The sequence below is a fragment of the Equus asinus genome, chromosome 13 (genome assembly GCF_041296235.1).
Source record: "Equus asinus isolate D_3611 breed Donkey chromosome 13, EquAss-T2T_v2, whole genome shotgun sequence".
NCBI lineage: Eukaryota > Metazoa > Chordata > Mammalia > Perissodactyla > Equidae > Equus > Equus asinus.
The window spans coordinates 37,144,370-37,160,725 of NC_091802.1; the positions used below are offsets into that span (position 1 = coordinate 37,144,370).

Sequence of the window (16,356 nt, forward strand, 5' to 3'; positions counted from 1 at the left end):
AAGCAGAGTTCAAGGTCACCTTCCAACATCATCCCATGAAATTTTATGCCATCAGGTAGCATTCCACCACAATATTTTAATTTACATCTCCAAATAGCACTTACAATAATCAGATATTTAGGTGATTTGTGTATCTCTTAATGTATTACGTATTGCCTGGAGGAACTAGAAGAATGATAATATTAATAATAAACCACAACGATAATAGTAGGTAATATTTCTGCAGAGCTTCTCCACGTCGGTCCCCTTATGAGTTACTAGCTCTTTGTATGTTAACACAATGCACCTTACAGTAAGCCTATGAAGGAGGCATCTCTATTACAGTTTTTCATATGAAGATACTCAAGTACTGTGGGGTTAAGCAGTTTGCCATCCAGGCTCTTCTAGAGTTCAAGTCCTTAATCACAGTGCAACTTTTTTAAATTTGTAGCACGCCTTCCACTGTAACTCATAAATGATTGCTAATAAAAAAAAAAAAAATGGAAGGGCCTGCTCTTCTGTGCTCCCTTGGTTTTTTTTTTTAGATTGGCACCTGAGCTAGCATCTGTTGCCAATCTTTTTTTTCCTTCTTCTTCTCCCCAAAGACCCCCTGTGCATAGTTGTATATTCCAGTTTTAGGTCCTTTTCTAGTTGTGCTGTGTGAGACACCGCCTCAGCGTGGCCTGATGAGCAGTGCCATGTCAGTGCCTAGGATCCGAACGGGGAAAACCCTGGGTCACTGAAGCAGAGCACGTGAACTTAACCACTCGGCCACAGGGCCGGCCCCAACCCTTGGTTCTCGATTTCCCAGCCAGGTCATCTTACCACCAGTAGATCTGGTGAGATCCCAACATCCTTCCCACAAATTCCCTCTTGACATAAGCCAACCAGAATCAATTTCTGCTCTTTTCAACCAACAGTCCTAGTCAATACACCCCGAGGGTTTAACCCCGGGCCTTGCACATCACAGGGGGACAGTATGTTCTCAACATATAAATGACGTAGATGGTGCAATTTGGTGAGACTACACTGCCACCTGCCATCGTGGTGCCACCATCACCACATGGACGTTTCAAACTATCTTCCTTCCTTTGCTCCTGTTTTATTAGGAAATGTTGTAGACGTGCCAAGTTTTATAAACCTTCATTTAAGGATTGTTTCCTCAGTTCTCTTTCCTTGGTTTATTCCTAATAGTTCCTCCCAGGGACCCCTGCAAAAGAGAAAGTTCCTTCCTTTTCTCTCCCACCCGTGCCCTCCGGGCAGAGTAGAGAGCTTTTGCTCACCTCGGGACCCAAGAGCCCTCACAGTCTGCATTACCTCCTCTGAAAGTGTTCAAATTCAGCCTGTCTCCTCGCATTCACCGCAGGGAGGTCACTCTGGTCATAGGCACTCTGAAAGTCATAGCCCTGAGGTTTGGTGACTTCACATTTGCACTGATTTTTCGGGAACAGCCTAGAACAAACAAGAGGACTGTGAACACGGATGGGTGGGCGGGCTGGTGGGGAGAGAACCTGAGGTCAATCCAGTGTATCATTCACCCTGAGACTCCCCCTTCCTGTACCCGGCTGTCCCAGCTGGGCTGAGACCCTGGAATCCTAGCAGCGGCCCCTCAGAGACGCAGAGAGGGGAGGGAAGGGGGGAGGGGAAGAAGGTCCCCTCTCTTGAATTATCTCCTGCACCAAAATTCTTTAAACTTGAGAGTTGTACGAATGTCAGTGGCATCTCAGCCCCACCAAAAGAGGAGGCGAGTGGGCCAGAAAGGCAGCATCTTTCCTATAGTTTTGGTGAAAGAGGCCCTCCAGAGTTTTAAGGGACTTTGCCGGGTGCTGTAGAGAAGAGAGCCTGTGGCCTGCAGACCAAGTCCTCTCCAGGTCCCACAGTTTGGAATTACTTTAGCAACCAGTACAGGTTCAGGAAGGTAGGAAGCCATCAGGAAAATGGGCTCAACAGGGCAGAGTAAACCACAGGAGGAGCAAGGGAGGTGTTGGACCAAGGGGAAGAGAGGGGACATTGCTATCTCACCAGATTCCATTGTAGGTAAAGAGGTTCCTGAGACGTTCCTCAGGCAGAAGCCTCAGCATCTGGATGGCTGGAGCAGGACGTGGGAGCCCTGGTATGAGGCTATTGAACTGTGCGAGAAGGGGCACACTTCTGAATGTAAATAAAACAATGCCAAGTCCTACGATTAAGACTGACAACTTGAGGAGCCATGGAAATCTAGAGCTGTTGGGACACAAAAGAGCAAATTCTGTTAAAATCTTTTTTCTTGATTATGGAATAAATTACTTGATTGTGTCATACATACGGAAATACTAAGTTGAGGGAAAATATAAGTTAAACCTATATCTTATCCTATTTACTAAAATTGATTTGATAAATAAAACAGTAAAGAATCACATTGCAACAAAAAGACTCAGAAAAGTCACAAAGAAAAGAATGGGCAAAAACATCCCAAGAGAAAAAAAAGGAGAGCAAGGTTTGCAATATTAATGTCAGATAGTTGAATTAAAGACAAAAAAAAGTATTAAATAGGACAGAAATGATCACTTATAATGAGCAAGTGCATGATCCACAAAACAGAGGTAGTGGTCATGAACTTTATCCACTAAATAATCGCATTAAAGCACACCGAGCAGAGAATGACAGGATATGAAAGGAGAAGGATTAGAAATGCAAAGATAGTCATAGTTTCTAACATTCTCATATTTAACACCTCACATTCTAACATCTCAGTCTTTAAGAGATCAAGTCTCAAAAATATATAAAGCAGTAAAGCAAGTGAATGATAGAATTCATATTCTGTTAAAGAGTTTCAGGAACATTTACAAAAATTGGCCACATATTTGGACACGAAGAAAACTATAATAAAGTAGAAATTGTTCAGATCGTATACTCTTTTTTTTTTAAAGATTTTGTTTTTCCTTTTTCTCCCCAAACCCCCCCAGTACACAGCTGTACATTTTTAGTTGTGCGCCCTTCTAATTGTGGCACGTGGGACACTGCCTCAGCGTGGCTTGATGAGCAGTGCCATGTTCCCGCCCAGGATCTGAACCCGGGAAACCCTGGGCCACCACAGCCGAGCACGCAAACCCAACCACTCGGCCACTGGCCGGCCCCAGATCATATACTCTTGACACTGCGATCAAAATGTAACCTTATAACAAGCCCCCTCCCTCCAACAACATGAAAAAGTTTTAAAAACTTCCCAGGACGTCAGTGACATGGCAGTGTAAGCTCTCCCAGGACTCTCTCCCCTTCAAATTACAACCAAAAGGAGCAACTACTTTCCAACCAAAAAAAATCCTGATAACACAGAAACCGTCAGAGATCCACAGCAGCCAAACAATGGAGGGTGGAGAGGCTGCAGCGCCCCTCAGAGGAGCTGGAACGGGGTGGGAGGGAACTTCGCTCCTGCCCCTAGAGGCCGGGATCGCTGTGGCAGGTGAGGGATGGAGTGGGGGAGGGGCCGTGCCACGGGGGAACAGTCCAGGACTCCCACAGACCCATGCACATGAAACGCTGTAAGGGGGGAAAGCTTTCCCGTGGGGGCACCCCATCAAGCCAGGGCCCCAGGAAACCAGAGAGCAGAGCTGATCGGAATCCAGGTTTGCATGAGACAGAAAGTGCCCCTCCTCCCTCAACCCACTCTGCACGCTGCCATCATGGCTGATGGCGCAGGGCTCAGAATGCGTGGCTCTCCACGTCCATCTAGTGGCGACTAGCTGTAACTGCAACCGAATAATAGCATCATGCACAAAAACTGCTCCTCTACCATCCAGCAATTTATAAAAGCTCCAGACCAAAAGGAAAACAATAAAAACACAGAAGTATGTCCTGAGGACTTGGAAATAGGTAAACTAAGTGAAAATGAGTTCAGAATAGCTATCATCAAAAAACTCAATGAGGTAAAGGGAAATATAGAGAAACAAGTCAAAGAGTTCTGGAGTTACTTCACAAAAGAGATTGAAACTATAAAGAAGAATCAATCAGAGATACTAGAGATGAAAAATACAATGGATCAGATAAATAGAATATGGATTCCCTGAATGCCCGTGTAGACACCATAGAGGAGCAAATTAGCATAATCGAAGATAGACAGGCTGAATGGCTCCAGACAGAGGGAGAAAGAGAACTAAGAATTTAAAAAACTGAAGAAAATCTCAGAGAAATAGCCGACTCAATGGGAAAATGCAACTTAAGGATCACTGGAATTCCTGAGGGCGTGGAAAAGGAAAATGGAGCAGAAAGTGTGCTCAACAAAATAATAGAAGAGAATTTCCCAAATCTAGGGATTGAGAGAGAAATGTGTGTGGAGGAAGCTTTCAGATCTAGATTTGTCAATGTAAAAAGAACTACTGCAAGGCATATAGTACTAAAAATGACAAAAATGAATGACAAAGAAAGAATACTCAGGGCAGCAAGGCAAAAGAAAATAACCTACAAAGGAACTCCTATCAGACTTTCAGCAGATTTCTCTACAGAAACCTTACAAGCTAGGAGAGATTGGAATGACATATTCAAAACTTTAAAGGATGAAAATCTTCAGCCAAGAATACTCTATCCAGCAAAAATATCCTTCAGATATGAGGGAGAAGTTAAAGCTTTTCCAGACAAACAAAAGCTAAGGGACTTCGTAGCCACAAGACCTTCACTACAAGAAATGCTCAAGAAGGCCCTCATACCTGAAAAAAGAAAAAAAATGGAGAAAGGGTTCACAAAACACAGAGTAGGGAGACAGATAGAATCAGAATAGGATAGCAAATATTCAACTATAACATTAGGATAAAGGGAAGGAAATCACCAAAGCAAAGACAATCTTATCACTCTAACCACAAATTCACAGCACAATTTGGAATAAGAGATGAAAATAATAATTTAGGAGGGGAGGAGGAAAGGGATTGAATCAGTCTAGGCTAAGGAAGTAAGAGACCCCATGAAAATGGACTATGTTATGCACGAGATTCTGAATACAAACTTCAGGGTAGCCACTAAACTAAAAAACAGAAGAGAGACACAAAACATAAGTAAGGAAAAATCTAAGAAACCCAGCATAAGAAATTGCAGAAATCAACAAAATTTTGGCAACCTGAATTCAGCAAGTCATTGAAAGGATTATACATCATGATCAAGTGGGATTCATACCAGGGACACAGGGATGGTTCAACATCCGCAAATCAATCACTGTGATACACCACATCAACAAACTGAGGAATAAAAACCACACGGTATCTCAATAGATGCAGAGAAAGCATTTGACAAGATCCAACAGCCATTTATGATAAAAACTCTGAACAAAATGGGGATAGAAGGGAACTACCTCAACATAATAAAGGCCATGTATGGCAAGCCCACAGCCAACATCATACTCACTGGGCAAAAACTGAGCACCATCCCCCTGAAAACAGGAATGAGACAAGGATGCCCTCTATCACCACTCTTATTCAACGTAGTACTGGAGGTTTTGGCCAGAGCAATCAGGCAAGAAAAAGGAATAAAAGGACTCCAAATAGGAAGGGAAGAAGTGAAACTCTCACTGTTTGCAGATGACATGACCTTATATATAGAAAACCCCAAAGAATCCATTGAAAATCTTTTAGAAGTAATCAACAACTACAGCAAAGTTGCAGGGTATAAAATCAATTTGCATAAATCAGTAGCATTTCTATACTCTAATAATAAACTAACAGAAAAAGAACTCAAGAACACAATACCATTCACAATCACAACGAAAAGAATAAAATACCTCAGGGTGAATTTAACTAAGGAAGTGAAAGATCTATACAACGAAAATTACAAAGCTTTTCTGAAAGAAATGGATGATGACATAAAGAGATGGAAAGACATTTCATGTACATAGATTGGAAGAATAAACATAGTTAAAATGTCCATTCTACCTAAAGCAATCTACAGATTCAACACAATCCCAATAAGAATCCCAATGACATTCTTTACAGAATTAGAACAAAGAATCCTAAAATTCATATGGGGCAACAAAAGACCCCGAATTTCTAAAGCAATCCTGAGAAAAAAGAACAAAACAGGAGGCATCACAATCCCTGATTTCAAAACATACTACAAAGCTACAGTAATCAAAACAGCATGGTACTGGTACAAAAACAGGTGCACAGATCAATGGAACAGAATTGAAAGCCTACAGATAAAACCACACATCTATGGACAGCTTATCTTCAACAAAGGAGCTGAGGGCATACAATGGAGAAAAGAAAGTCTTTTCAACAAATGGTGCTGGGAAAACTGGAAAGCCACATGTAAAAGAATGAAAATTGACCATTCTTTTTCACCATTCACCAAAATAAACTCAAAATGGATCGAAGACCTAAAGGTGAGACCTGAAACCATAAGGCTTCTAGAAGAAAATGTAGGCAGTACACTCTTTGACATCAGTATTAAAAGGATCTTTTTGGACACCATGTCTTCTCAGACAAAGGAAACAATAGAAAGAATAAACAAATGGGACTTCATCAGACTAAAGAGCTTCTTCAAGGCAAAGGAAAACAGGATTGAAACAAAAAAACAACCCACTAACTTGGAAAAAATATTTGCAAGTCATACATCTGACAAAGGCTTAATATCCATAATATATAAAGAACTCACACAACTCAACAACAAAAAAATCAAACAACCCAATCAAAGAATGGGCGGGAGACATGAACAGACATTTCTCCAAAGAAGATATATGGATGGCCAATAGGCACATGAAAAGATGTTCATCATCACTGATCATTAGGGAAATGCAAATCAAAACTACACTAAGATATTGCCTTACACCCATGAGAATGACAAAAATAACTAAAACAAATAGTAACAAATGTTGGAGAGGTTGTGGACAAAAAGGAACCCTCATACGCTGCTGGTGGGAATGCAAACTGGTGCAGCCACTATGGAAAACAGTATGGAGATTCCTCAAAAAATTAAAAATAGAACTACCATACGACCCAGCTATCCCACTACTGGGTATTTATCCAAAGAGCTTGAAATCAGCAATTCCAAAAGTCCCATGCACTGCTATGTTCATTGCAGCATTATTTACAATAGCCAAGACGTGGAAGCAACCTAAGTGCCCATCAACTGATGATTGGATAAAGAAGATGTGGTACATATATACAATGGAATACTACTCAGCCATAAAAAAGAACAAAATCGTCCCATTTGCAACAATGTGGATGGACCTTGAGGGAATTATGTTAAGTGAAATAAGCCAGATAGAGAAGGACAGTCTCTGTATGACCCCACTCATATGAGGAATTTAAAAATGTAGACAAAGAGAACAGATTAGTGGCTACCAGGGGAAAGGCGGTGTGGGGGGTGGGCACAAAGGGTGAAGTGGTGCACCTACAACACGAATGACAAACAATAATGTACGACTGAAATTTCACAAGATTGTAACTTATCATTAACTCAATAGAAATGAAAAAACACACAACTTTCCAAAGCAACTCTTGAATAAAGGACAGTATCAGAAGAAGAATATAAAGATAGTAAAGACACTGCATATTAAAACTATGGAACACACTAAAACTATACTAAGAGGAAAATTTGAATTTAAATACAAATTTCTAATCACAAGACATAAAAGGAATAAATTAAGCAATCATATAAGAAGTTTGAAAAAGGACAACAATGGGGCTGGCCCCGTGGCGCAGCGGTTAAATTCGCACATTCCGCTTCGGCAGCCCGGGGTTCACTGGTTCGGATCCCAGGTGCAGACACGGACATGGCACCTCTTGGCAAGCCATGCTGTGGCAGGCATCCCACATATAAAGTGGAGGAAGATGGGCATGGATGTTAGCTCAGGGCCAGTCTTCCTCAGCAAAAAGAGGAGGATTGGCAACAGATGTTAGCTCAGGGCTAATCTTCCTCAAAAAAAAAAAAAAGAAAAAGAAAAAAGACACATTGAATAAAATAAAATCCACGAATCTAATGATACTCCAAAGGAAACAATGCCGCGGGGGGGGGGGGGGTTGCTCAAAACTTAAAAAGTAAAGCTTTTTAATTATAGAAAAATTCCAAGCAGATATAAAAAACAAAGAGGATAGTAAAATGAATCTCCATGTACCCATTGCCCACCTTCTATTCACGGACAAAATGGATTTATCTATTTCTCCACCGATTTCCCTCCCTTCCCAAACCATTGTGAAGCAAATCTGGACATCATATCACTTCATCAGTAAATAGTCTAGTACATATCTCTGAGGGGTAATGTAGTAGTTTTGCACTCAACTTAACTGAGCTGGAACCGGTTTCCCGGAATTCCTTTCCTCGTGTGATGCCAGGTTATGGAAGGCCGCAAGAGAAATTTGCATAAGATTTGGGAGGCAGAAAGAAAGCAGCAGCCTTTATGCTCTGAGGGTTGTACTTTGTCAGGGGCAGTGAAGGACAGCCGAGATACTGGCAAATTCCATCCACTTGGTCTTCTTTCTCCCTACTCTGGGTCCAGTCCTTCTTCCTAACTACTGACCTTGCTGACGAGCAACCTCCAGTTCACTACCAGAACTTTCTCTGTGACCTCACAGCAGTGGTAGCCACGAAGAACTAACAACCTTTCATACTCTTCTCCACCAACTCTCTTTGTGGTTGTGCTCCAGAAAATGAATGCTTATGGATTCTGGTTTTTTTTTTTTTTGGAAAAGCATTTGGATTTTATTTGATAGTTTAACTGTTTTTGCAAATGCTGATAAACACAAGCTGTACTTGGAGCTGACAGACGTGCTTCTAATATAGGATTTTCATCCTAGAATGTGACTTTTTCCAAAAAATATTCAATCTGAGGCCTCTTGCTGCAGGCAGCTTCCATGGGAATGCACAAAGAAAGAGGCAGGAAAACAGTCCCCATGGGAGACTGTAGTTTCTTAAAAAACAGGCTGCTACTAATTCCTGTGACGTTCATAAAGTGTTTTTCCCTTTGCTTAGTCGTCCAGAGTGAAGTCAAAGGGCTCAAAGTCTTTCCGGAAGCAGCGAGCCAGGGTCTCCTCCTCTTCCTTGCTGATCTGACACTGCCTCCAATCAGACTTGTCAGGAATATTAAGGATGGCTTCACCGGCCAGGACCTCCCTTCCAAATTGCAAAGGAAAATTCTTTTTAATTCTATGGAAAAGCTTCTCTCCTGTGTCAAGTTCAACATAAAAATACGCTGCTCCTGGGGCTGGCCCCGTGGCCGAGTGGTTAAGTTCGCGCGCTCCGCTGCAGGCGGCCCAGTGTTTCGTTAGTTCGAATCCTGGGCGCGGACATGGCACTGCTCATCAGACCACACTGAGGCAGCGTCCCACATGCCACAACTAGAAGAACCCACAACGAAGAATGCATAACTATGTACCGGGGGGCTTTGGGGAGAAAAAGGAAAAAATAAAATCTTTAAAAAAAAAAAAAAATACGCTGCTCCTGGCTGTGCAATCTGCTTGATGTCAGAGTGCTCTGGGATTTCCACCAGCTCTATCTGCTGCTCCCGTGCCTGCTAAGGAAGGCATCTTTAATGTCATCAGCAGTGCAGCAGCTGAGTGGCACAGGAATAACCTGGGGGGTAGGGGTAGGGGGTAGGGAGATAGGAGAAATTCTTTGTGCAGGTGCCAGAGAGGTCATGCCTCCTGCACAGTTCCTGAGAAGGAGCAAATCCATCACAGGGGTGGAGAAACACCCCTCAGCAGAGATTCTCCTCAGGCCAGACAGACCTGTGTCAGCCTGTCTGTAAGGACTTAAACTTACGAGATGGCCCTGCCACATGTGAGAGCCAATCGCTGATGCAGGAAAGGCTAGAGAGATATCTCTGTCATCAAGCCTTCGCCAGCTCCTAAATAATACATGTGGCAGAGTCAGGCCCATCTGAAAACTTAACAAATGCGCCAGAAAGAAAGCCACCACAACTGCTTATGGATTCTCGCAAGGTCCAAGTCATTCACACGTGCCAAGGCTGGGTAGTGACTTTTCTCTGATCCTTTTGGGAACTTTACCTCTCCCGCTTGTCCCGCAATTGTGTTAATTCCTGCAATAAATTCCTCACTCTATAATACTCATAGTAGTTCTGCTTCCTTGACTGAGGCGTGACTGGCACCGATAGATAAGGGTTCTCACACACACACACACAATCCCATCACCACAGCTAAAAAAGGAGCAATCACTCTTTAATACCACCAAATGTCCACAGTGTTTAAATTTCCCCATTGTCTTTTTTTTTTTTAAGGATCAAAGTAGGATCCAAATAAGGTCCAAACGTTCGTTGATATGTCTCCTAAGTTTCTTTTCACATATAGATTTCCCTGCATCTCTCTTTTATTTTCTCTTGCAACTTATTTGTTGAAGGAACTGAGTTGTTTATCCTATGCAGTGTGGATTTGTCACACCTGGACTGTATGTTTTCAGTCCCCTGGCATCACATTCCTTTGTCCCCTGTATATTCTAGAAATTTGTAGTTGGGGCCAGCCGGGTGGCACAGCGGTTAAGTTCGCACGCTCGAGGTTTGGATCCCGGGCACAGACTTATGCACTGCTTATCAAGCCATGCTGTGGCAGGCGTCTCACATATGAAAAAATGGAGGAAGATGGGCATGAATGTTAGCTCAGGGCCAATCTTCTTCAGCAAAAAGAGGAGGGTTGGCGGTGGATGTTAGCTCAGGGGTAATCTTCCTCAAAAAAATTTTTAAATAAATAAATATAAATTTTTAGTTAGATCAAGAGGCTCAATCAGATTCAGGTTAGATTTTTCTGAGAAAACTACTTCATAGGTGATGGTGCGTGTCCTTCCATCAGGGAGGCGGGGCACAGAAGAGCTCGTCACCTTTCTTTTGGGGGATATTAACAGCTATTTGTTGATGACTGCCCGAATCAGTGGTTCTCTATAGGTCTCAGGACCCCTTTATAATCTTAAAAATTATGGAGGACCCCAAAGAGCTTTTGTTTTTGTGGGTTATACCTATCAATGTCTACCATTTCGGGAAGTCAATTTGAGAATTTAAAAAGTATTTATTTGTTCATTTAAAAGGAAAATAATAAACCCATTACATGTTAACACAAATAACATATTTTTATGAAAAATAACTACGTTTTTCAAAACAAAATATATGAGAAGTGTGGCAGAACTTTACATTTTCACATATCTCTTTAATGTCTAGCTTAATAGAAGACAAATGAATTCTTATATTTGTTTCCGCATACAAACTGTTATGATATGTTGTTTGACTGAAGTGTATGAAGAAAATATGGCCTCACACAGATATGTAGTTGGAAAAGGGAGAAATATTTTAATTGCTTTTTCAGATAATTGTGGATATTCATCTTTGATACTACACCAAAATCAAGATGTGGTAGTTCTTTTTTTTTTTAAAGATTTTATTTTTCCCTTTTTCTCCCCAAAGCCCCCCGGTACACAGTTGTCTATTCTTTGTTGTGGGTCCTTCTAGTTGTGGCATGTGGGACGCTGCCTCAGTGTGGTTTGATGAGCAGTGCCGTGTCTGCGCCCAGGATTCGAACCAGCAAACACGGGGCCACCTGCAGCGGAGCGCGCGAACTTAACCAGCTCCAAGATGTGGTAGTTCTTAAAAGGTTGGTCACAATGTGGAATCTGGAACGAATGAATTTTTCGTCCTCTGCTACCTTAAAATCCACTGGTACGTCTTGCACTTTGAATGGATCCTTTACCCAGGCATGGTCAGATAACATCATGCTGTGGTCACATGGAAAATATTAGTCCACGGAGTCATGCTCTGATCTTCCAAATGTTGATACATTTCATGGTGCAAGATCAGTAATTCACATTCATTAATATCAGCACCAATCTCATCAGAAAAGTCTCTTCATAAAAGGCTGTCAAGCTCCTGGTGGTGGAAAGAAGTTTTACAAAGTTCTAATTTTTCTAAAACTTGAATTTTTTTACTGGCAACAAATACTCCCAGCTGTTTTTCTTGAAGTGACAGGATCACCGGGTCCATTTTTTGATAAGATTTCTGCCAGATACACAAGTCTGAATAACCACAGTTTATGAGCCTTTCCTTCAAGTGAAAAAAGATTTCCACAAAAAAGCAGCCAGCTCAGCTCGCAAGTCAGACGGCACAAGTGCTTTTTCTTGAGGCAACAGCCATTGTATGTAGCGTGTTTTATGCGTAAATCTCATTAAAAAGACAGACTTAAAAGCTGAGAATGTTTTAAAAATCAGTCGTTCTTACTGTTTCATCCGGGATATTTGAAGGGACCCGGGGTCTTTTGTACCGGGAGTGTGCGGTGGTGGGGTGGACAACCGCCACCAATCCAGTTTGCTGCCGCTACCCTAATCCAAGCTAAGGCGCCAGCTTTTGCCCATCGTTGTCTTTGCATCATCAGTGTAAATGTTAGCTCAGTGAAAAAGGCAAATACCATCTTAATATTGTTGTGAAAAGAGTTTTGCCCTGCAGACTCCCTGAGAGGGTCCCTGGGACCCTCAGGAGCCCTACAGCCCACAGTGTGGGAACCTCTGCTCCAGCCCTTCTCTTCTATGGGGTTGTCAGAGTTTTTTCTTCTCTCTAGAAGCTTTTTTTTTTTTTTTTTTTGAGGAAGATTAGCCCTGAGCTAACGACTGCCAGTCCTCCTCTTTTTGCTGAGGAAGCCTGGCCCTGAGCTAATGTCCATGCCCATCTTCCTCTACTTTATATGTGGGACGCCTACCACAGCATGGCTTGTCAAGCGGTGCCATGTCCGCACCCGGGATCCGAACCAGTGAACCCCGGGCCGCCGAAGCAGAACGTGCAAACTTACCCGCTGCGCCACCGGGCCGGCCCGCTAGAAGCTCTTGATGTATAGAGGTTCACCTTTGTCTGTGGTGTAAGTAGCAAAGATTGCTTCTCCCAGTTTGTCACTCGTCTTTTTCCTTTTTAAAGAAACTAGTGTTTATTTATTTTTAGTAAAGATCAATTTTAATATGACAAAGCATCACAGTCCAGAGCAAGAAGCAGGATTGACATTAAAAGAGGCGAGTGAAACCGAGGGCTGCTCACAGGAACCACCTCCCCAGGGCCACACCTCTTGACTTCTTCAGCACAATGGGCCTATTTGGACCTATTTCATCCGGTCTCAGAACATCCTTCCTGGCTCCTGCTCTCTCTGCCTCCCTGGCAAGCCTGTCTGCCCTCAGGGCCTCAGCCAGTCTCTCCCGTGTTTTTTTCACTTTCTGATTCTGTCTGCAGATATCTCCATAGGTTACCGACTGTCTGTAAACCGACTGTGGGAGATAGAGGCCTGCTCCTGGGATCATCTTTGCCCAGTCTGAAGACTGTGCAGTGGTGGGCTCAGGGCTGGTGTGTAGAGACCCAGCACCCAACACGGCTGAGGGATTTACCTGGACTATGAGGAGCGATTATTTTTAAAGTATTTGTAATGTCAAAAGTACTTAAAAGTTCTCCAGTGCTGCAGGCCTGGGGACCCTGCAGTCTCCTGGATGCACAGACTTGTGGGGCTTCTGCAAGGTCTCCTCCCTTGACTGCATCTGACCTCAAGGCCAGGATGAGAAGTTATTTTTGTGACAGCCTTCTGGAATATGCAGCTGGTGAGGCTTATAGGAAGTGCAGAACTTTCACGACATCCAAGCTTCATCTTGGCTAAATGAACTTATCTTTTCCTCTCTGATGTCTGGGGCATCATATTTCTTTTGAGCTTCCCCAGAATAGGCTGGCTTGGAAAACAGGTAGATGCAGCTTCCTCCATGGCTGCAGACTTGTCCTGGTGACCCATCATGCTCCAGATGTCAGACAGCCTCTGGTTTGCTGGAAAATGCAGTGACTTATGCCTCTGATTCCCCTTTTATGGGGGAAGGGAGTGGATAACCCAATCAGTGGATAATCCAGAGGAGACATCCTGTCACTTATTGATGTGATTTGAGAGATTCCTAAATCTGGTGGGTTCTGGGGGCATCTCGGTGAGAGGAGGGACCTCTCTGGAGACTGAGACATTGGTGGGGGCCATTGTTCTGACCTGGCGTGCTGACACAGACCCCGGTGGATGCCACTGAGGTTCTTCCCTGGGCCTGTTAGCGCAGGGGTCTGCCACACCCACTAGAACACAGATTTAATCCAGTTCAGCCCAGGCAGGAAGCTTGCCCTAGGGACTGGCCCTGCCCAACAGCAAGCCTGCTGGCTACTTGTCGGCCTGCATTGACTGGGTGCCTTGATCCTCTACTGGCAGGCAAGTGTGTCCGCCTCTGTGGGGCAGAGCTTGTGTGAGGACCAGGGGCACTGTGGGGGGCATTGGTGGAGAGGTGGGGGCCTCTGCAGTGGGGCGTCAGGATACTCTCCAGGGGATTAGGAAGTGTGCACGGACCAGGACTGTGTTGAAGGTGTGTGTGGTCCTGTGGTGGGTAAGGCTTATCAGCGGCAGCTAAAGAAATTTTTAATTGTGGTCATAAACATATAACAGAATTTACCATCTTCACCAGTTCTAAGTGTACAATTCAGTAGTTTTAACTACAATATTCACATTGTTGTGCAATGCATCTCTGGAACTTTCGTCTTTTTTCTTTGTTTCTATTTTTGCATGCAAAACATTTTTTAGAACTTTTTTCTGTAATTGAAATTTAAATCTTTTGCCTATTGAAGAAAAGCTCTTGTTTACTGAAGAATCAAAACTAATAAATGTAGGAGGAATCATAGAATTAGAAACATCATCACTTTGCAACCACCAATGGAATAAATGATTCTGGCCAGGATGGTGGATGCACGCTGAAATCATTGCGTGCAAGGTTGTTGGGGAGCAGGATATTTAGTGGTGCCAATGTAGAGATCACTTACTATTTACAAAGAGAAAAACGATATCTCTACAGTGGAATGATCAGCCCATCACTACCTAAACCAAGTGATCAAACAGCATCACTAACAATGAGACAACCCGACAAAGCGTGCCTCCTGACGTGATGCAATGTGAAGCACACGGATCACTAACGGAGTATTAATGCTGGAAATGTTTCATCCAGATGTAATCAAGCCTCCAGACCTGACTTCCAGTTCATAGGAAATAGCAGGAAATAGAGAAGCAAATTGAATAACACCATCCAGAACAATCGGACACGTCAGCATGTCGGATATTCTACAAGAAAATGGCCTGGACTCTTCCAAAAGACAGTGTTATGAAAAGAAAAAAAACGTGGGGGGAATGGGGCTGCTTTTGATAGTTTAAAGAAATCTAATGACCAAATGCAATGAGTGAACTTTGATGGGATCCTTGTTCCACAAATGTGAATATTTGAACCTGGGCTGAATGTTAGATTATGTTAGGGAATTGCTGATTTTTTAGGAGAGACAATGATATTGTGATTATATAGGAGATTGTTCTTATTCTTAGAAGTATGCTGAAGTAGTTAGGGATGAAGTATTAAGATGTCTGGAACTTCCTTTCAAAAGTCTTGACCATTTGAAAGAGGGGGAAAGAGAGAAAGCAAATGAGGTAAAATATCAATAATTGTTGATCTAGGTGGAGGGGGTCTGAGTATTAACGGTAACATCAAGTTTTCTTTAGGGTGTGACAATTTTAAAAATAAAAACTTTGGGGTTTACAAACAATGGAATAAAAATTCCTCAGGTAAAATAAGAATAGGTGGATACTTTCTCAATGTGACAAAAGGTTTACATTCCAAACCAAAAGCCAACATTACGTTTAATGGTGAAACGCTGGAAAATTCCATTATAGTCAGGAATAAGATAAGAATGCCCACTCCAATTATTTAACATTGTCATGAAAGTGCCAGTTAGTGCAGTAAGATTAGCTTATGGAATAAAAAAGATATATAACAAAAAGGGGAATATTATTTATAGATGAATTGTGTACTTGGCAAACTAAAATGTATTAAATGAGAAACTATTAGATATAATAAGATTTTAGTAGGGTAGCTAGTTACAAAATAAATATTTTTTAAAAATAATAATAATCATTCATATTACAACAATCAGTTACAATGTTCTAACCTTCTGCCAAGAGCTTCGTGTGCATTATCTCATTTAATTCTCACAACAGCGTAATGAGAGAGGTTCCATTACTCCAGCCGGTTAACAGATGAGTTAGCTGAGGCTTAAAGGAAAACAAACTTGCTCAGTTGGTTATTAATGAATGCAGGATTCAAAACCAGACCACACGTTTAAACGCTACGCTACACAGTTTTCTATAAGCCAAGAATGATGGGTCAAAACACAATGAAAGAAGAGATCCAATTCAAATTAACACAAAAGGATAAAATCCTCAGGCAGGCAGACGCATAAGAAGGAACATGTGGGACCTATGTGGCAGGCAGACTCCAACGGTGGCCCCATGATCTCGGTCCCCTGGTTCTATTTGAACATTTAGCAAAACATTCTTTCTGTTCAGCATTGAAAACGGGCTTATTATTTGTACCAACTGACTTTTCCTGAAATCC

At 42.4% G+C, this 16,356-nt stretch overlaps 1 protein-coding gene, 1 non-coding gene and 1 pseudogene across 8 annotated transcripts in view; all 3 read right to left on the reverse strand.

Moving 5' to 3' along the window:
* Positions 1–16,356, reverse strand: part of B4GALNT2 (beta-1,4-N-acetyl-galactosaminyltransferase 2 (SID blood group)) — a 54,495-nt gene that overhangs the window by 21,999 nt on the left and 16,140 nt on the right. For 4 of the 7 annotated variants that reach the window (XM_044745658.2, XM_014833830.3, XM_070483069.1 and 1 more), the window contains 2 exons: positions 2,002–2,202; positions 1,297–1,431 (listed from right to left, as the gene is read on the reverse strand). In XM_044745658.2, the coding sequence (XP_044601593.1) occupies positions 1,297–1,431; positions 2,002–2,202 (336 nt within the window). Of the gene's footprint in view, positions 1–1,296; positions 1,432–2,001; positions 2,203–12,716; positions 12,829–15,910; positions 16,014–16,356 lie in introns of those variants that run through there. The other 3 variants (XM_070483066.1, XM_070483065.1, XM_070483068.1) reach the window with 2 other exon arrangements.
* On the reverse strand, positions 9,714–9,859 carry LOC123276514 (small nucleolar RNA SNORA12). The gene has a single exon (XR_006513019.1). It is a non-coding gene; the product is annotated as a small nucleolar RNA SNORA12 (small nucleolar RNA).
* LOC123276273 (methyl-CpG-binding domain protein 3-like 2B) lies at positions 12,724–15,891 on the reverse strand (annotated as a pseudogene).